At 47.1% G+C, this 15,052-nt stretch overlaps 1 protein-coding gene across 2 annotated transcripts in view; it reads right to left on the reverse strand.

Moving 5' to 3' along the window:
• PODXL2 (podocalyxin like 2) overlaps positions 1 to 14,308 on the reverse strand; it is a 30,238-nt gene extending 15,930 nt beyond the window's left edge. Inside the window, exons 1-7 of one of the 2 annotated variants that reach the window (XM_077276579.1) lie at positions 14,178 to 14,308; positions 13,649 to 13,853; positions 12,198 to 12,491; positions 9,551 to 10,098; positions 9,098 to 9,172; positions 1,345 to 1,501; positions 639 to 700 (exon numbers count right to left, since the gene is read on the reverse strand). In XM_077276579.1, the coding sequence (XP_077132694.1) occupies positions 639 to 700; positions 1,345 to 1,501; positions 9,098 to 9,172; positions 9,551 to 10,098; positions 12,198 to 12,491; positions 13,649 to 13,676 (1,164 nt within the window). In that variant the 5' untranslated portion in view covers positions 13,677 to 13,853; positions 14,178 to 14,308. The other variant, XM_077276577.1, reaches the window with a different exon arrangement.
• Positions 14,309 to 15,052: the final 744 nt, after the last annotated feature.

The following is a 15,052-nucleotide window of genomic DNA, read 5'->3' on the forward strand; positions in this document are numbered from 1 at the left end:
CAAAGTACAACACACGAGTGGTGTAAAGGGAAACATATAAATGTCTTCCAGTGGCCGAGTCACAGCCCGGACCTTACTCCAATGGAGAATCTGTGGTCAGACATGAAGATCGCTGCTCACCAGAGGAAACATCTAACATGAAGGCGCTGGAGCAGTTTTTCTTTGAGGAATGGACAAAAATCCCAGTGGAAAGCTCATAGTGACTTATCCAAAGCGACTTACAGCTGTAATTGCTGAAAAAGGAGGCTCTACAAAGTACTGACTTTAGGGGGGTGAATAGTTATGCACACTGAAGTTTTCAGTTAGTTTGTCCTATTGTCTATGTGTGTAGAGAGCTGACTGCCCTCTACTGGAGATCTGGTAATATTACATGCGATGATTTTTTGCACTTGACCATTAATTAGTTCTATCTTGTAGTCTGAAGATAAATGTATTATTGCGATCAATGGGAGCTGTATACAGCCATATACATTGGGCTCCACCTAGTGGTGACCGCGGGCAGACAGAATGTTATCATGTCTGTGCAGGGAGTTTGGAGCGCTGTGTCACAGAAGCCACTACAAAGATCTATTAAGAAATGAATATACGGCATTTATATAATATAATGTGTATATAAATACACAGTATGGACTACTAACCTCTGCAAGACTCCTCTTTATGTCTCCAAGTGCCGTGAAGACGTCTTTTACAGGAACCACACCTGTGCACAGCAGATAATGGGATTAGATGGATGCAAACGTTAGGGGTCCTTGTAATGACCTAATACTTCTCACAGCTGAGTGTTTGTTACATTTGTATCCACTGCAGACACAGACTGATACATTATACCTGCGCTGATACATTGTAGCAGAATATCAGGACCAGAGAGGGATGATTTTTAGCTCACAGAGGATTGGTCTAGACCAGGGATTGGCAATGTGCAGCTCTGCAGTTATTGTGGAACTACAACTCTCAACATGTCCTGACAGCCAGTGACTGCTGGTTGTTGTAGTGTTCACAAGCGCAACTTTTCATGACTGGTCTGATTTAAAGGGATAGAACCAATCTCATAGAGCGGTGGCATTGTTGGATATACCATCACTTTATAGTTGTGGGGGTCTGACCGTATTGCCCCTCACTGATCTTAATGAATGCTATACCCCTGACTGATAGGTCAGGATCAGTGGAGGTCTCAGAGCTCAGACCCCAGATGACCATAAAGTGATGGCCTAGCCTAATGATAGGCAATCAAGCGTATGAGAAGGGCATACCCCTTTAATAGTGACTCTGCACCACTCTTCCTGCACATTGGTGCCCGCTATTATCTATAGCCCCCCGGTGCGGCTTCATGAGGCCGAGACTTACGCTCCTCGTCTGTGATTGTCATTAGCAGGTGATTATCGTTTTCGTTAGGTTTGCTCAGGAAGATCACCCAGTCCCTCTGAGGCGGGTCCGTTTTCCATGCTAGTGCCCCCTCCAGCAGCGACAGTAGATGTTGCCCCTTCTGCCATCTGAACTCTTCCTATAAAAATAATACCGTAGTTAGGTGATGCCGCCTTTATACGTCAATCCTCCATTACCGCTTATTAAACCCATCAAATGAAAAAAATAATTATTATTCCTGATATCTTTCACTGCAAAAACCACAGTGGGCATCCAGTGGGGAGACAGACCTCGTGTGTCGGGGGCCGCAGACCTCCTGTCTGTACTGAAGAAAGTTATAACAGCTGGAGTTTTTACCAGCCGTTGTAACTGGATCCAAACCGATCTGTCTGAATGGAGGGAGTGCAGAGAGTATCTGAGGCAGGAAGCAGGCTCTCTGTCCACTAATTGTGTCCTATCTCCCAGCTCTGCTACTTCATTGCGGAATCCTCTCTGTCCAATGCTTCTGTCCTGTCTCCCGGCTCTGCTACATCGTTCCTGAATCCTCTCTGTCCACTAATTCTGTCCTATCTCCCGGCTCTGCTACTTCATTGCGGAATCCTCTCTGTCCAATACTTCTGTCCCGTCTCCCGGCTCTGCTACATTGTTCCTGAATCCTCTCTGTCCAATGTTTTTGTCCTGTCTCCCGGCTCTGCTGCATCGTTCCTGAATCCTTTCTCTCAAATGCTTCTGTCCCGTCTCCCGGCTCTGCTACATCGTTCCTGAATCCTCTCTGTCTAATGTTTCTGTCCCGTCTCCCGGCTCTGCTGCATCGTTCCTGAATCCTTTCTCTCCAGTGTTACTGTCCTGTCTCCTGGCTCTGCTACATCGTTCCTGAATCCTCTCTGTCTAATGTTTCTGTCCTGTCTCCCAGCTCTGCTACATCTTTCCTGAATCCTTTCTCTCCAATGCTTCTGTCCCGTCTCACAGCTCTGCTACATCGTTCCTGAATCCTCTCTGTCCAATGTTTCTGTCCCGTCTCGCGGCTCTGCTACATCGTTCCTGAATCCTCTCTGTCCAATGTTTCTGTCCCGTCTCGCGGCTCTGCTACATCGTTCCTGAATCCTCTCTGTCCAATGTTTCTGTCCCGTCTCGCGGCTCGGCTACATCGTTCCTGAATCCTCTCTGTCCAATGTTTCTGTCCTATCTCCCAGCTCTCCAAATCATTCCTGAATCCTCTCTGTCCAATGTTTCTGTCCTGTCTCCCAGCTCTGCTACATCGTTCCCGAATCCTCTCTGTCCAATGTTTCTGTCCCATCTCGCGGCTCTGCTACATCGTTCCTGAATCCTCTCTGTCCAATGTTTTTGTCCCGTCTCGCGGCTCTGCTACATCGTTCCTGAATCCTCTCTGTCCAATGTTTCTGTCCTATCTCCCAGCTCTCCAAATCATTCCTGAATCCTCTCTGTCCAATGTTTCTGTCCCGTCTCCCAGCTCTGCTACATCGTTCCTGAATCCTCTCTGTCCAATGTTTCTGTCCCGTCTCGCAGCTCTGCTACATCGTTCCTGAATCCTCTCTGTCCAATGTTTCTGTCCCGTCTCCCAGTTCTGCTACATCGTTCCTGAATCCTCACTATCCACTAATTCTGTCCTATCTCCCAGCTCTGCTGCTTCATTGTGGAATCCTCTCTGTCTAATGTTTCTGTCCCGTCTCCCGGCTCTGCTACATCGTTCCTGAATCCTCACTGTCCAATGTTTCTGTCCCGTCTCCCAACTCTGCTACATCGTTCCTGAATCCTCACTGTCCAATGTTTCTGTCCCGTCTCCCAACTCTGCTACATCGTTCCTGAATCCTCACTGTCCAATGTTTCTGTCCTGTCTCCCAACTCTGCTACATCGTTCCTGAATCCTCTCTGTCCAATGTTTCTGTCCTGTCTCCCAACTCTGCTACATCGTTCCTGAATCCTCTCTGTCCAATGTTTCTGTCCTGTCTCCCAACTCTGCTACATCGTTCCTGAATCCTCACTGTCCAATGTTTCTGTCCTGTCTCCCAACTCTGCTACATCGTTCCTGAATCCTCTCTGTCCAATGTTTCTGTCCTGTCTCCCAACTCTGCTACATCGTTCCTGAATCCTCACTGTCCAATGTTTCTGTCCTGTCTCCCAACTCTGCTACATCGTTCCTGAATCCTCTCTGTCCAATGTTTCTGTCCTGTCTCCCAACTCTGCTACATCGTTCCTGAATCCTCACTGTCCAATGTTTCTGTCCTGTCTCCCAACTCTGCTACATCGTTCCTGAATCCTCTCTGTCCAATGTTTCTGTCCCGTCTCCCAGTTCTGCTACATCGTTCCTGAATCCTCACTATCCACTAATTCTGTCCTATCTCCCAGCTCTGCTGCTTCATTGTGGAATCCCCTCTGTCTAATGTTTCTGTCCCGTCTCCCGGCTCTGCTACATCGTTCCTGAATCCTCTCTGTCCAATGTTTCTGTCCTGTCTCCCAACTCTGCTACATCGTTCCTGAATCCTCTCTGTCCACTAATTCTGTCCTATCTCCCGGCTCTGCTACTTCATTGCGGAATCCTCTCTGTCCAATACTTCTGTCCCGTCTCCCGGCTCTGCTACATTGTTCCTGAATCCTCTCTGTCCAATGTTTTTGTCCTGTCTCCCGGCTCTGCTGCATCGTTCCTGAATCCTTTCTCTCAAATGCTTCTGTCCCGTCTCCCGGCTCTGCTACATCGTTCCTGAATCCTCTCTGTCTAATGTTTCTGTCCCGTCTCCCGGCTCTGCTGCATCGTTCCTGAATCCTTTCTCTCCAGTGTTACTGTCCTGTCTCCTGGCTCTGCTACATCGTTCCTGAATCCTCTCTGTCTAATGTTTCTGTCCTGTCTCCCAGCTCTGCTACATCTTTCCTGAATCCTTTCTCTCCAATGCTTCTGTCCCGTCTCACAGCTCTGCTACATCGTTCCTGAATCCTCTCTGTCCAATGTTTCTGTCCCGTCTCGCGGCTCTGCTACATCGTTCCTGAATCCTCTCTGTCCAATGTTTCTGTCCCGTCTCGCGGCTCTGCTACATCGTTCCTGAATCCTCTCTGTCCAATGTTTCTGTCCCGTCTCGCGGCTCGGCTACATCGTTCCTGAATCCTCTCTGTCCAATGTTTCTGTCCTATCTCCCAGCTCTCCAAATCATTCCTGAATCCTCTCTGTCCAATGTTTCTGTCCTGTCTCCCAGCTCTGCTACATCGTTCCTGAATCCTCTCTGTCCAATGTTTCTGTCCCGTCTCGCGGCTCTGCTACATCGTTCCTGAATCCTCTCTGTCCAATGTTTCTGTCCCGTCTCGCGGCTCGGCTACATCGTTCCTGAATCCTCTCTGTCCAATGTTTCTGTCCTATCTCCCAGCTCTCCAAATCATTCCTGAATCCTCTCTGTCCAATGTTTCTGTCCTGTCTCCCAGCTCTGCTACATCGTTCCCGAATCCTCTCTGTCCAATGTTTCTGTCCCATCTCGCGGCTCTGCTACATCGTTCCTGAATCCTCTCTGTCCAATGTTTTTGTCCCGTCTCGCGGCTCTGCTACATCGTTCCTGAATCCTCTCTGTCCAATGTTTCTGTCCTATCTCCCAGCTCTCCAAATCATTCCTGAATCCTCTCTGTCCAATGTTTCTGTCCCGTCTCCCAGCTCTGCTACATCGTTCCTGAATCCTCTCTGTCCAATGTTTCTGTCCCGTCTCGCAGCTCTGCTACATCGTTCCTGAATCCTCTCTGTCCAATGTTTCTGTCCCGTCTCCCAGTTCTGCTACATCGTTCCTGAATCCTCACTATCCACTAATTCTGTCCTATCTCCCAGCTCTGCTGCTTCATTGTGGAATCCTCTCTGTCTAATGTTTCTGTCCCGTCTCCCGGCTCTGCCACATCGTTCCTGAATCCTCACTGTCCAATGTTTCTGTCCCGTCTCCCAACTCTGCTACATCGTTCCTGAATCCTCACTGTCCAATGTTTCTGTCCCGTCTCCCAACTCTGCTACATCGTTCCTGAATCCTCACTGTCCAATGTTTCTGTCCTGTCTCCCAACTCTGCTACATCGTTCCTGAATCCTCTCTGTCCAATGTTTCTGTCCTGTCTCCCAACTCTGCTACATCGTTCCTGAATCCTCTCTGTCCAATGTTTCTGTCCTGTCTCCCAACTCTGCTACATCGTTCCTGAATCCTCACTGTCCAATGTTTCTGTCCTGTCTCCCAACTCTGCTACATCGTTCCTGAATCCTCTCTGTCCAATGTTTCTGTCCTGTCTCCCAACTCTGCTACATCGTTCCTGAATCCTCACTGTCCAATGTTTCTGTCCTGTCTCCCAACTCTGCTACATCGTTCCTGAATCCTCTCTGTCCAATGTTTCTGTCCCGTCTCCCAGTTCTGCTACATCGTTCCTGAATCCTCACTATCCACTAATTCTGTCCTATCTCCCAGCTCTGCTGCTTCATTGTGGAATCCCCTCTGTCTAATGTTTCTGTCCCGTCTCCCGGCTCTGCTACATCGTTCCTGAATCCTCTCTGTCCAATGTTTCTGTCCTGTCTCCCAACTCTGCTACATCGTTCCTGAATCCTCACTGTCCAATGTTTCTGTCCCGTCTCCCAACTCTGCTACATCGTTCCTGAATCCTCACTGTCCAATGTTTCTGTCCCGTCTCCCAACTCTGCTACATCGTTCCTGAATCCTCTCTGTCCAATGTTTCTGTCCTGTCTCCCAACTCTGCTACATCGTTCCTGAATCCTCTCTGTCCAATGTTTCTGTCCTGTCTCCCAACTCTGCTACATCGTTCCTGAATCCTCTCTGTCCAATGTTTCTGTCCCGTCTCCCAACTCTGCTACATCGTTCCTGAATCCTCACTGTCCAATGTTTCTGTCCTGTCTCCCAACTCTGCTACATCGTTCCTGAATCCTCTCTGTCCAATGTTTCTGTCCCGTCTCCCAACTCTGCTACATCGTTCCTGAATCCTCACTGTCCAATGTTTCTGTCCCGTCTCCCAACTCTGCTACATCGTTCCTGAATCCTCACTGTCCAATGTTTCTGTCCTGTCTCCCAACTCTGCTACATCGTTCCTGAATCCTCACTGTCCAATGTTTCTGTCCCGTCTCCCAACTCTGCTACATCGTTCCTGAATCCTCACTGTCCAATGTTTCTGTCCCGTCTCCCAACTCTGCTACATCGTTCCTGAATCCTCACTGTCCAATGTTTCTGTCCCGTCTCCCAACTCTGCTACATCGTTCCTGAATCCTCACTGTCCAATGTTTCTGTCCCGTCTCCCAACTCTGCTACATCGTTCCTGAATCCTCACTGTCCAATGTTTCTGTCCTGTCTCCCAACTCTGCTACATCGTTCCTGAATCCTCTCTGTCCAATGTTTCTGTCCCGTCTCCCAACTCTGCTACATCGTTCCTGAATCCTCACTGTCCAATGTTTCTGTCCCGTCTCCCAACTCTGCTACATCGTTCCTGAATCCTCACTGTCCAATGTTTCTGTCCCGTCTCCCAACTCTGCTACATCGTTCCTGAATCCTCACTGTCCAATGTTTCTGTCCCGTCTCCCAACTCTGCTACATCGTTCCTGAATCCTCACTGTCCAATGTTTCTGTCCCGTCTCCCAACTCTGCTACATCGTTCCTGAATCCTCACTGTCCAATGTTTCTGTCCCGTCTCCCAACTCTGCTACATCGTTCCTGAATCCTCACTGTCCAATGTTTCTGTCCCGTCTCCCAACTCTGCTACATCGTTCCTGAATCCTCACTGTCCAATGTTTCTGTCCTGTCTCCCAACTCTGCTACATCGTTCCTGAATCCTCTCTGTCCAATGTTTCTGTCCCGTCTCCCAACTCTGCTACATCGTTCCTGAATCCTCACTGTCCAATGTTTCTGTCCCGTCTCCCAACTCTGCTACATCGTTCCTGAATCCTCACTGTCCAATGTTTCTGTCCCATCTCCCAACTCTGCTACATCGTTCCTGAATCCTTTCTCCCCAATGTTTCTGTCCTGTCTCCCGGTTCTGCTATATCATTGTGGAATCCTCTCTGTCCACTGTTTCTGTCCCATCTCCTGGCTCTGCTACATCGTTCCTGAATCCTCTCTGTCCAATGTTTCTGTCCCGGCTCTGCTACTTGCTATTTATCTAGTTCATTTCCACTGACATAAATTCAGGTTTAGCACCAAAGTCAGGGGTACCAGCCAGGGCCGGGGCAGGTACGTTAAACCTTCGCTGATGTTGCTGGAAAGTCCTCACAAATGAATGGACCATTGCAGAACAGTGAGCCCGGCTCCATAATAGCGGCCATGTATAACACGTCCTGTGGATACTATGGATACGGTGTTGGGGGGGGGGTCACATACTGTGTACGATACATGGATAAAACTATGTAAATGATGGATCGTGAACAATAAGATGCTCATCCCGCAGCGGTAAAACGTAACATAAAAGGCCGTGGACTCGTATTATCAGACCGTGGCCGCCTGTGAGTGAAGGCCGTGGCCACTAATGATGGCCTCCTCCGTGTACCCGGCGACGCTCTGCTGGTACAGAAAGGTCACCGAACGCTTCCACATTCCTACCGCCTGCCAGGAAGGCCGTCTAATCCCAGCTACTGTTGCCATAGTAACACAGAAACCCTGGAGATGGTTAATAAAGACAGTCGACAGTTGTCATGGAGACGGCTAAATCTCAGGGCAGGCTCCGGCCTGCGCTCCAACAATACAATTTGGAGGCAAAAGCCGACACAAATTCCTTGCCAGCTATGGAGGCGATCGCTCACCGCAGACGATAATTGGGGGTTTTGTGATAAACGTATCCTGGTGGGCCGCTCACCCTAACTGTAGTGCGTATGTCGTCCACAGGCCCACATGTAAAAAAAAAAAATGTCTACTGCAACCGCGCTGCTTGAAACAGCTGATTGGAAGGGTATACCGGCCTAATGGAGGCCAAAAGCTTTGTGGCGTGAGTTTATGAGCCGTACATCACCAAGCACAAGGTCGAGTGTCGGATGGAGTGGTGTAAAGCCGCCACCTCTGGTCTCTGGAGGAGACGTATCCTGTGGAGTGACGGATCACGCTTCAGAGCTATCAAAACATGCTGGGAATTATAGTACCACCCCTGCAGGAAATGTAAATATTGGACATCATCTTTATCCAAGTCCATTATATTAAAATACAATGATAAAGCCATTTAATGGGGAATAATGGCGACCAATGCTTACCTTAGTAAAGGCTCCTTTACCAACCACTTTAGTACAGTCACAGTACTATTTAAAGAGGTTATCCCCTATAGCTGCAGTTTGTTTAAAAATGAAAAAAAACAAAACTATTCTCAACTCACCCTCTCCAGGTCCAACGTTGAGGCTCCCCGCTGCTCCTGGTGCCTGTTATTGTCTGCAGTGCTGACATCACGACAACAGCGCTGCAGTCAATCAGTGAGCTCGGCGGCTCTGAGCGGCATTGTGCCGTCAACTCGGGCAGAGCCGCTGAGCTCACAATCACGTATACTGGGAGCAGTAGCACAGTCTCAGCCCTGGACCTGGGGAGGGTGAGCAAAGCGGTTTTTTTTGTTTTTTTTTTAGAAATTGCAGCCAGGGAATGGGTTATTTTATGAAATTGGAAAACCCTTTTAATACTGATTTTGGGGCTGAACCCTAAAGAACCCCTTGCTCACTGCAAGCACCAGGCCGCATTCAGCTCCGGGCTCAGGATAAGAATGACGACGTTTTGGAAAACTACACGGTACTCACGCAGTCAATATCATCCGACATGTTCAGTATAATATAGTTCTTTCCAGCCAGGTTAATCCAATCCTTGCAGATTACCTGGAAATAAAAATGGTAAATGTAACAAGTCCTCGAAAATAAAGAAGTGCGGTAACGCCAGACTGGTCCTTGAAGGAGCTGACACACCAGATACTCTGGTAAGACCAAACATGGAACTATAAGGAATATTTAGGAAATAACCCCCAGCTCCGCTGGTCCACATTACTACTGAGGACCTGGTATCTCCAGAAGGTCCTCCCTCTGGTGGGCTAGCCTGACGTCAGACTTAAGATCTAATCTGGGAAGGACATTTAACAATATATTTAGCTTTTATGGCCCAGTGAACATTATGGCCCGTCATCACTCACTGTACCCCAAATCTTACAACTGTGATTCCAGTGCTCAAGAAACAATAGAGCGTTCACTGCCCGGCCGTACCTGATGGGACGCCACCGATACCTCGCTGGGGACCACTGCTTTGGTCAAATACTCATCTCGTTGGGTAGAGAACCTAATTTTCCCTTCTTCACTGACAATATGCAATGACTGGGTTGCTTGGCCTTCATCTTCATGATATCCAGGTCCGTGAAGGGAATGTCCTGCTGGAAGCCCCCGTGAATCAGCTGGAGGTCCAGGCCGGGTGTTCGACTCGTGGTTGTGGTTTCCATGATGGTTCTTGGACCATGAATGTTTCCTGTTCTTCCTGGAAGGTTTGGCCGTTGGGTGCACAGTAGTAGAGACCACCAGCTTGGAAAGTGTCCTATCCTCAATATTTGGAAACGGTGTCATCCTCTCATTCTGTGCTGTTGCTTTGATGGTGTTTTCTTCTTCTGGGATCTTGGCGCTTGGAGATGATAGTTTGGAGGACTCATCGATGTCCGTAGACCACAACGTTGTAGACGTTTCCACGATTTCTTTAGGTAAACTGCTTCGATCTGTGGTCTCTTCTTGGTTAACACCATAGATGTGTGTGGTATCTGGTCCATCTGTGGAGGAAATAACATATGAACTTCTATTTTTTTACATCTGAGGGGCGTAAACCCATTTTTATCTAATACCTTTTAGAGATGAGGGTTTGTTACAATGTAGACAAGAATTCATGAGCTGAGCCGATATCTCCTGCCCTGATAGTTTGTTACATTTTTTCCCTGCACTGATACATTGTATTAGTTTTGTGTCCAAACTATTTCGTTTACTAAAGATTTTTTTTAGGCAGGAGACAATTGTAACAAGTGAGAAAAAGGTTTGGTCTTCAAAAGTTTTCGGCTTCTGGATATAAACAAGGTTTTATCTATTCACAGACACCAAGCAGAGAACTTACAGTGGTAAAAATAAAAAAAAACCAAAAAAACAAAAAGAACATTAGAAAGATTTTTTTATTAAACAGTAATTGAGAATTATTTACTCAAGACTGAAAGAGTCAGAGGTGAAGACCATGAATTACACAATGGTCTCATCATGCAGCCACGTCACCTCCAATAAAAGCAGATGTGATAGCACAGACCGCCCCACGTAGTACCCAACACACTGCAATGTATGCCCCCCACAATGTTACTGTGAGACTGAATTATACTATACAAACATCTCTACACAAACTACTTATCCTGAATTATACTCCAGAGCTGCACTCACTATTCTGCTGGTGCAGTCACTGTGTACATACGTTACATTACTGATCCTGAGCTACATCCTGTATTATACCCCAGAGCTGCACTCACTAATCTGCTGGTGCAGTCACTGTGTACATACGTTACATTACTGATCCTGAGCTACATCCTGTATTATACCCCAGAGCTGCACTCACTATTCTGCTGGTGCAGTCACTGTGTACATACATTACATTACGGACCCTGAGTTACATCCTGTATTATACCCCAGAGCTGCACTCACTATTCTGCTGGTGCAGTCACTGTGTACATACATTACATTACTGATCCTGAGCTACATCCTGTATTATACCCCAGAGCTGCACTCACTATTCTGCTGGTGCAGTCACTGTGTACATACATTACATTACTGATCCTGAGTTACATCCTGTATTATACTCCAGAGCTGCACTCACTATTCTGCTGGTGCAGTCACTGTGTACATACATTACATTACTGATCCTGAGTTACATCCTGTATTATACTCCAGAGCTGCACTCACTATTCTGCTGGTGCAGTCACTGTGTACATACATTACTGATCCTGAGTTACATCCTGTATTATACTCCAGAGCTGCACTCACTATTCTGCTGGTGCAGTCACTGTGTACATACATTACTTTACTGATCCTGAGTTACATCCTGTATTATACTCCAGAGCTGCACTCACTATTCTGCTGGTGCAGTCACTGTGTACATACATTACTTTACTGATCCTGAGTTACATCCTGTATTATACTCCAGAGCTGCACTCACTATTCTGCTGGTGCAGTCACTGTGTACATACATTACATTACTGATCCTGAGTTACATCCTGTATTATACTTCAGAGCTGCACTCACTATTCTGCTGGTGCAGTCACTGTGTACATACATTACATTACTGATCCTGAGTTACATCCTGTATTATACCCCAGAGCTGCACTCACTATTCTGCTGGTGCAGTCACTGTGTACATACATTACATTACTTATTCGTATTATATTTGAAAGCTACACCTACAATTTTGCTATTTTTTTTTTTTTAACACAGTTACTCCACCAGCAGAATAGTGAGTGCAGCTCTGGAGTATAATACAGGAGGTAACTCAGGATCAGTAATGTAATGTATGTACACAGTGACTGCACCAGCAGAATAGTGAGTGCAGCTCCGGAGTATAATACAGGATGTAACTCAGGATCAGTAATGTAATGTATGTATAGTGACTGCACCAGCAGAATAGTGAGTGCAGCTCCTGAGGTAAAGTAATGTAGTATATTTACTAACTATGTAGAATGATTCTATCATATACTGTATATATGTTGCTTTCAGCGTGGCACACACACATTTCCCAGGTATCCCAGTTTTTAGTCCCCACCTATCTAGCTGTATTTCATGGACACGTCATGCGACCTTCCAGCATTAGGTACAATGTGCAGAATATCGGGGTCTCCGCTTTTACCTGTCTGACTTCTGCTTTGATCTTCGCTGTCATTCGATTTCTTCACTTCATCATCCCAGAAATATTTTGGTGACTGAAAAATGGAGATTTCTTCTGTCTCTTGGCTGGAAAATCCAGAGCCCTGAGGTGTATGGAGGAGGTTGTGCCGAAAGTCGGTGTCCTGGTAGCCGTCAGCGCCGCGCTCGCCAGAATCCACGCTCTCCAGATTGGACAATGACACGTCCAGCAGAGATGTGGAGGAGAGTCCTTCCGTATGGGGGTCCTCGCAGGCGGCCAGGAGGAAGCAGGAGAACCCTGCGGACAGAGACCCGGCTGGTCAGAACCCTTAGACACTAGTATGTAACTGTTGACAAACTACAACTCCCAGCATGCTAGTCGATAACAAACTGATGCATTTTAGTCCCGGTGTGAACCCCAAATGTGTCAGTCACATAAACAATAATGGATTTTTATTTCACTATATCCAAAGATGTAGTTAAAGGGAATATTATATTAAAGGGGTTGTTCCATAAAGCACATTTATCACCTAATCACAGAAAATAGATGAATTCTGACAATGGGGGGCTCAAAATCCTCTGTGTGCATGGAGTGGTAGTGGGCATGTTCTGCATCACTGCATTCACAAGGGGACTTTAGGACCCCAGTCTTGGGATTACCGGGGGTCCCAGAGGATCATACATTTATCTACTACACAGAATATGTACATTGTTTATGGGACAACCCCTTTAAGAATAAAGGATTGTTCTATAATGCCATATGACAGCCTTATAGTAGGTAAATAATACCGCCACATAGTGTCTTATTAATACCACCGTTACGATATGTATTTCTAAAATATTACCACCGCCAACACCACAAGTTTAGACAATGGAGGGGGCGGGATGGTGGAGGCGCTAGGTAGACTGGCCCCTTCGCCCGTGCTATATATGGCGGTTGGAGGGAGTAATTGGTTAAAGACTGACAATCACGATCTGTTTCCAAGAAAGCAGTCGTTCTCAATTACAGGAGCTGCGTTACACCCCTTAATGGGAGGACGCGCGTCGGGGTCACGCAGACACATTACTAAATTAATGATGTGATCCTCGGGGGCCTGTTTAGTGTGATGAACGTCTCGCAGCCGCGACAGATCCCTAATCTCATTACATTTTTTGACACCGTTTCTCAAGCAGGAGGACGTGTGCCAAATAAAGCAGACGGGCTCGTCTGCCGGGCCAAAGAGCTTGCAATCTAATTAAAGTGGCAGACGCTGCGGGACACAATGGCCTCTATATACTGTATATATATAGATTTCAGGGCAGGGCTGGCAGGCCGCCTCTGGACAGTACCCAAGGTGCCATTGTGAGACGTGCCCTCCCTTTGCTGCATGAATTTTTAAAATAGCATGTCTGGTGTCAGACACTGCGACACGACTCGCCGCTGCCATGTCGGTGCCAGAACGAAGCAGATCTTACCCAACAAGAGGTGCCAGGCTCGCAGCATGATCACGTCAGTGTGCTATGTCCACCCTCGGAGCAGAGGACATCCCTATAGCCCAGGCACGGATGGAGGGCACTGCAATGCCAGCTTGCTTCTTCTTTTGTTTCCTCCTTACCGGGGTCTGAGATCTACAGGTGTCTGAGGAACACTGCCCACTTCAAAGTGTCACCTTGCAAATTCCTGTTGAGAAAGAACCATCAAAATCACCAGGGCGTTTAGTGGCGGCGTGGGCATTGACTGCTGGGACCGGCGGGCCAGCGCTGGACATTAGTGCATGCCGGGTCAGTTCTTAGTAGGATAACAGAGGGAGATCTCCCAGCACCGGCTCGATCTTCTAGGATAAGGAGGGCCAGGAGCTGTAAGAGGCCATAGGGGCAGGTGGCAGGGGCATCGCCTAATCTGTGCCAAGACCCAGTGACCGAGCCCAGGGGTCTGTATCCTCCAGCACTGACTGATACATTCTCTGCATCTCCCTGATACATTGTATCCTGCACAGATCCTCACCTCCTCCCTGCAGGGCTGGCGCAGTGTCTGGCTGCAGATCTCCGCTCACCCACATGGTCCTACTGCCCGCACTCTGCCGACAGCTCCTCCTCCGTGCTGCACTACCAGCATACAATGGCACAATATTCTGCAAGTCGACCGGGCAACGGAAGGGGCCGCAATGGCAGCTGGACCCCTAGAGCTGGCACGTAGCCCCCCCCACCCCATATAGGAGCAAAGTGCTATGGAGACAGTTACATCTAGAATTGTGTAGGAGACCAGAAGAGTTGTCATAGTAGCTTCCCAAAAAGAAACATTCATCAATTGCATTTCCTTTTTTTATTTTAATTTTGATTTTGTTATTCGCTGAGGTTTTTCTTGGGACAAATTATCAAATTTTTCGTTAATTTTTTTAAATTTCCTTTTTGCTTGTTTTGCATCTTTTTTTTTTTTTTAGAGCCAAAATGTCACATGTTCTCCTAAAATGACACAAAAAAATTTGTGCTAAAATTTCAGGCGTGTGTAAAAATCACTCCAGTTTCGAGAAATTTTGTGACCCTTTGAAAAGTCACAAATGAAGAATCAGTTCTAAATGCCTTAAACTCGTCCACAATAGTGAAATAAAGAAGTGCAACAAAAAGATGGATAAGGCGCAAAACACTAAAAACTTGACAACAGGCGCAAATGTGATAAGGATTCAGGCACATTGTGATGTAACAGAAACAGACCTCACTGAAGCCCTAGTGATGTCACAGCTAAAATGATGATGTCATAGTAACCTGCCTGACTGGAAACCCCAAGTGATGTCACAGCAGCTCACCTGGCAGAAGAGTTATGATGTCACAGAAGTTTAACTGAGAAAGACCAGCTGTGATGTCATAGTAACTTACATAACT

This window comes from Ranitomeya variabilis, chromosome 8, assembly GCF_051348905.1.
Source record: "Ranitomeya variabilis isolate aRanVar5 chromosome 8, aRanVar5.hap1, whole genome shotgun sequence".
NCBI classification, from domain to species: Eukaryota; Metazoa; Chordata; class Amphibia; order Anura; family Dendrobatidae; genus Ranitomeya; species Ranitomeya variabilis.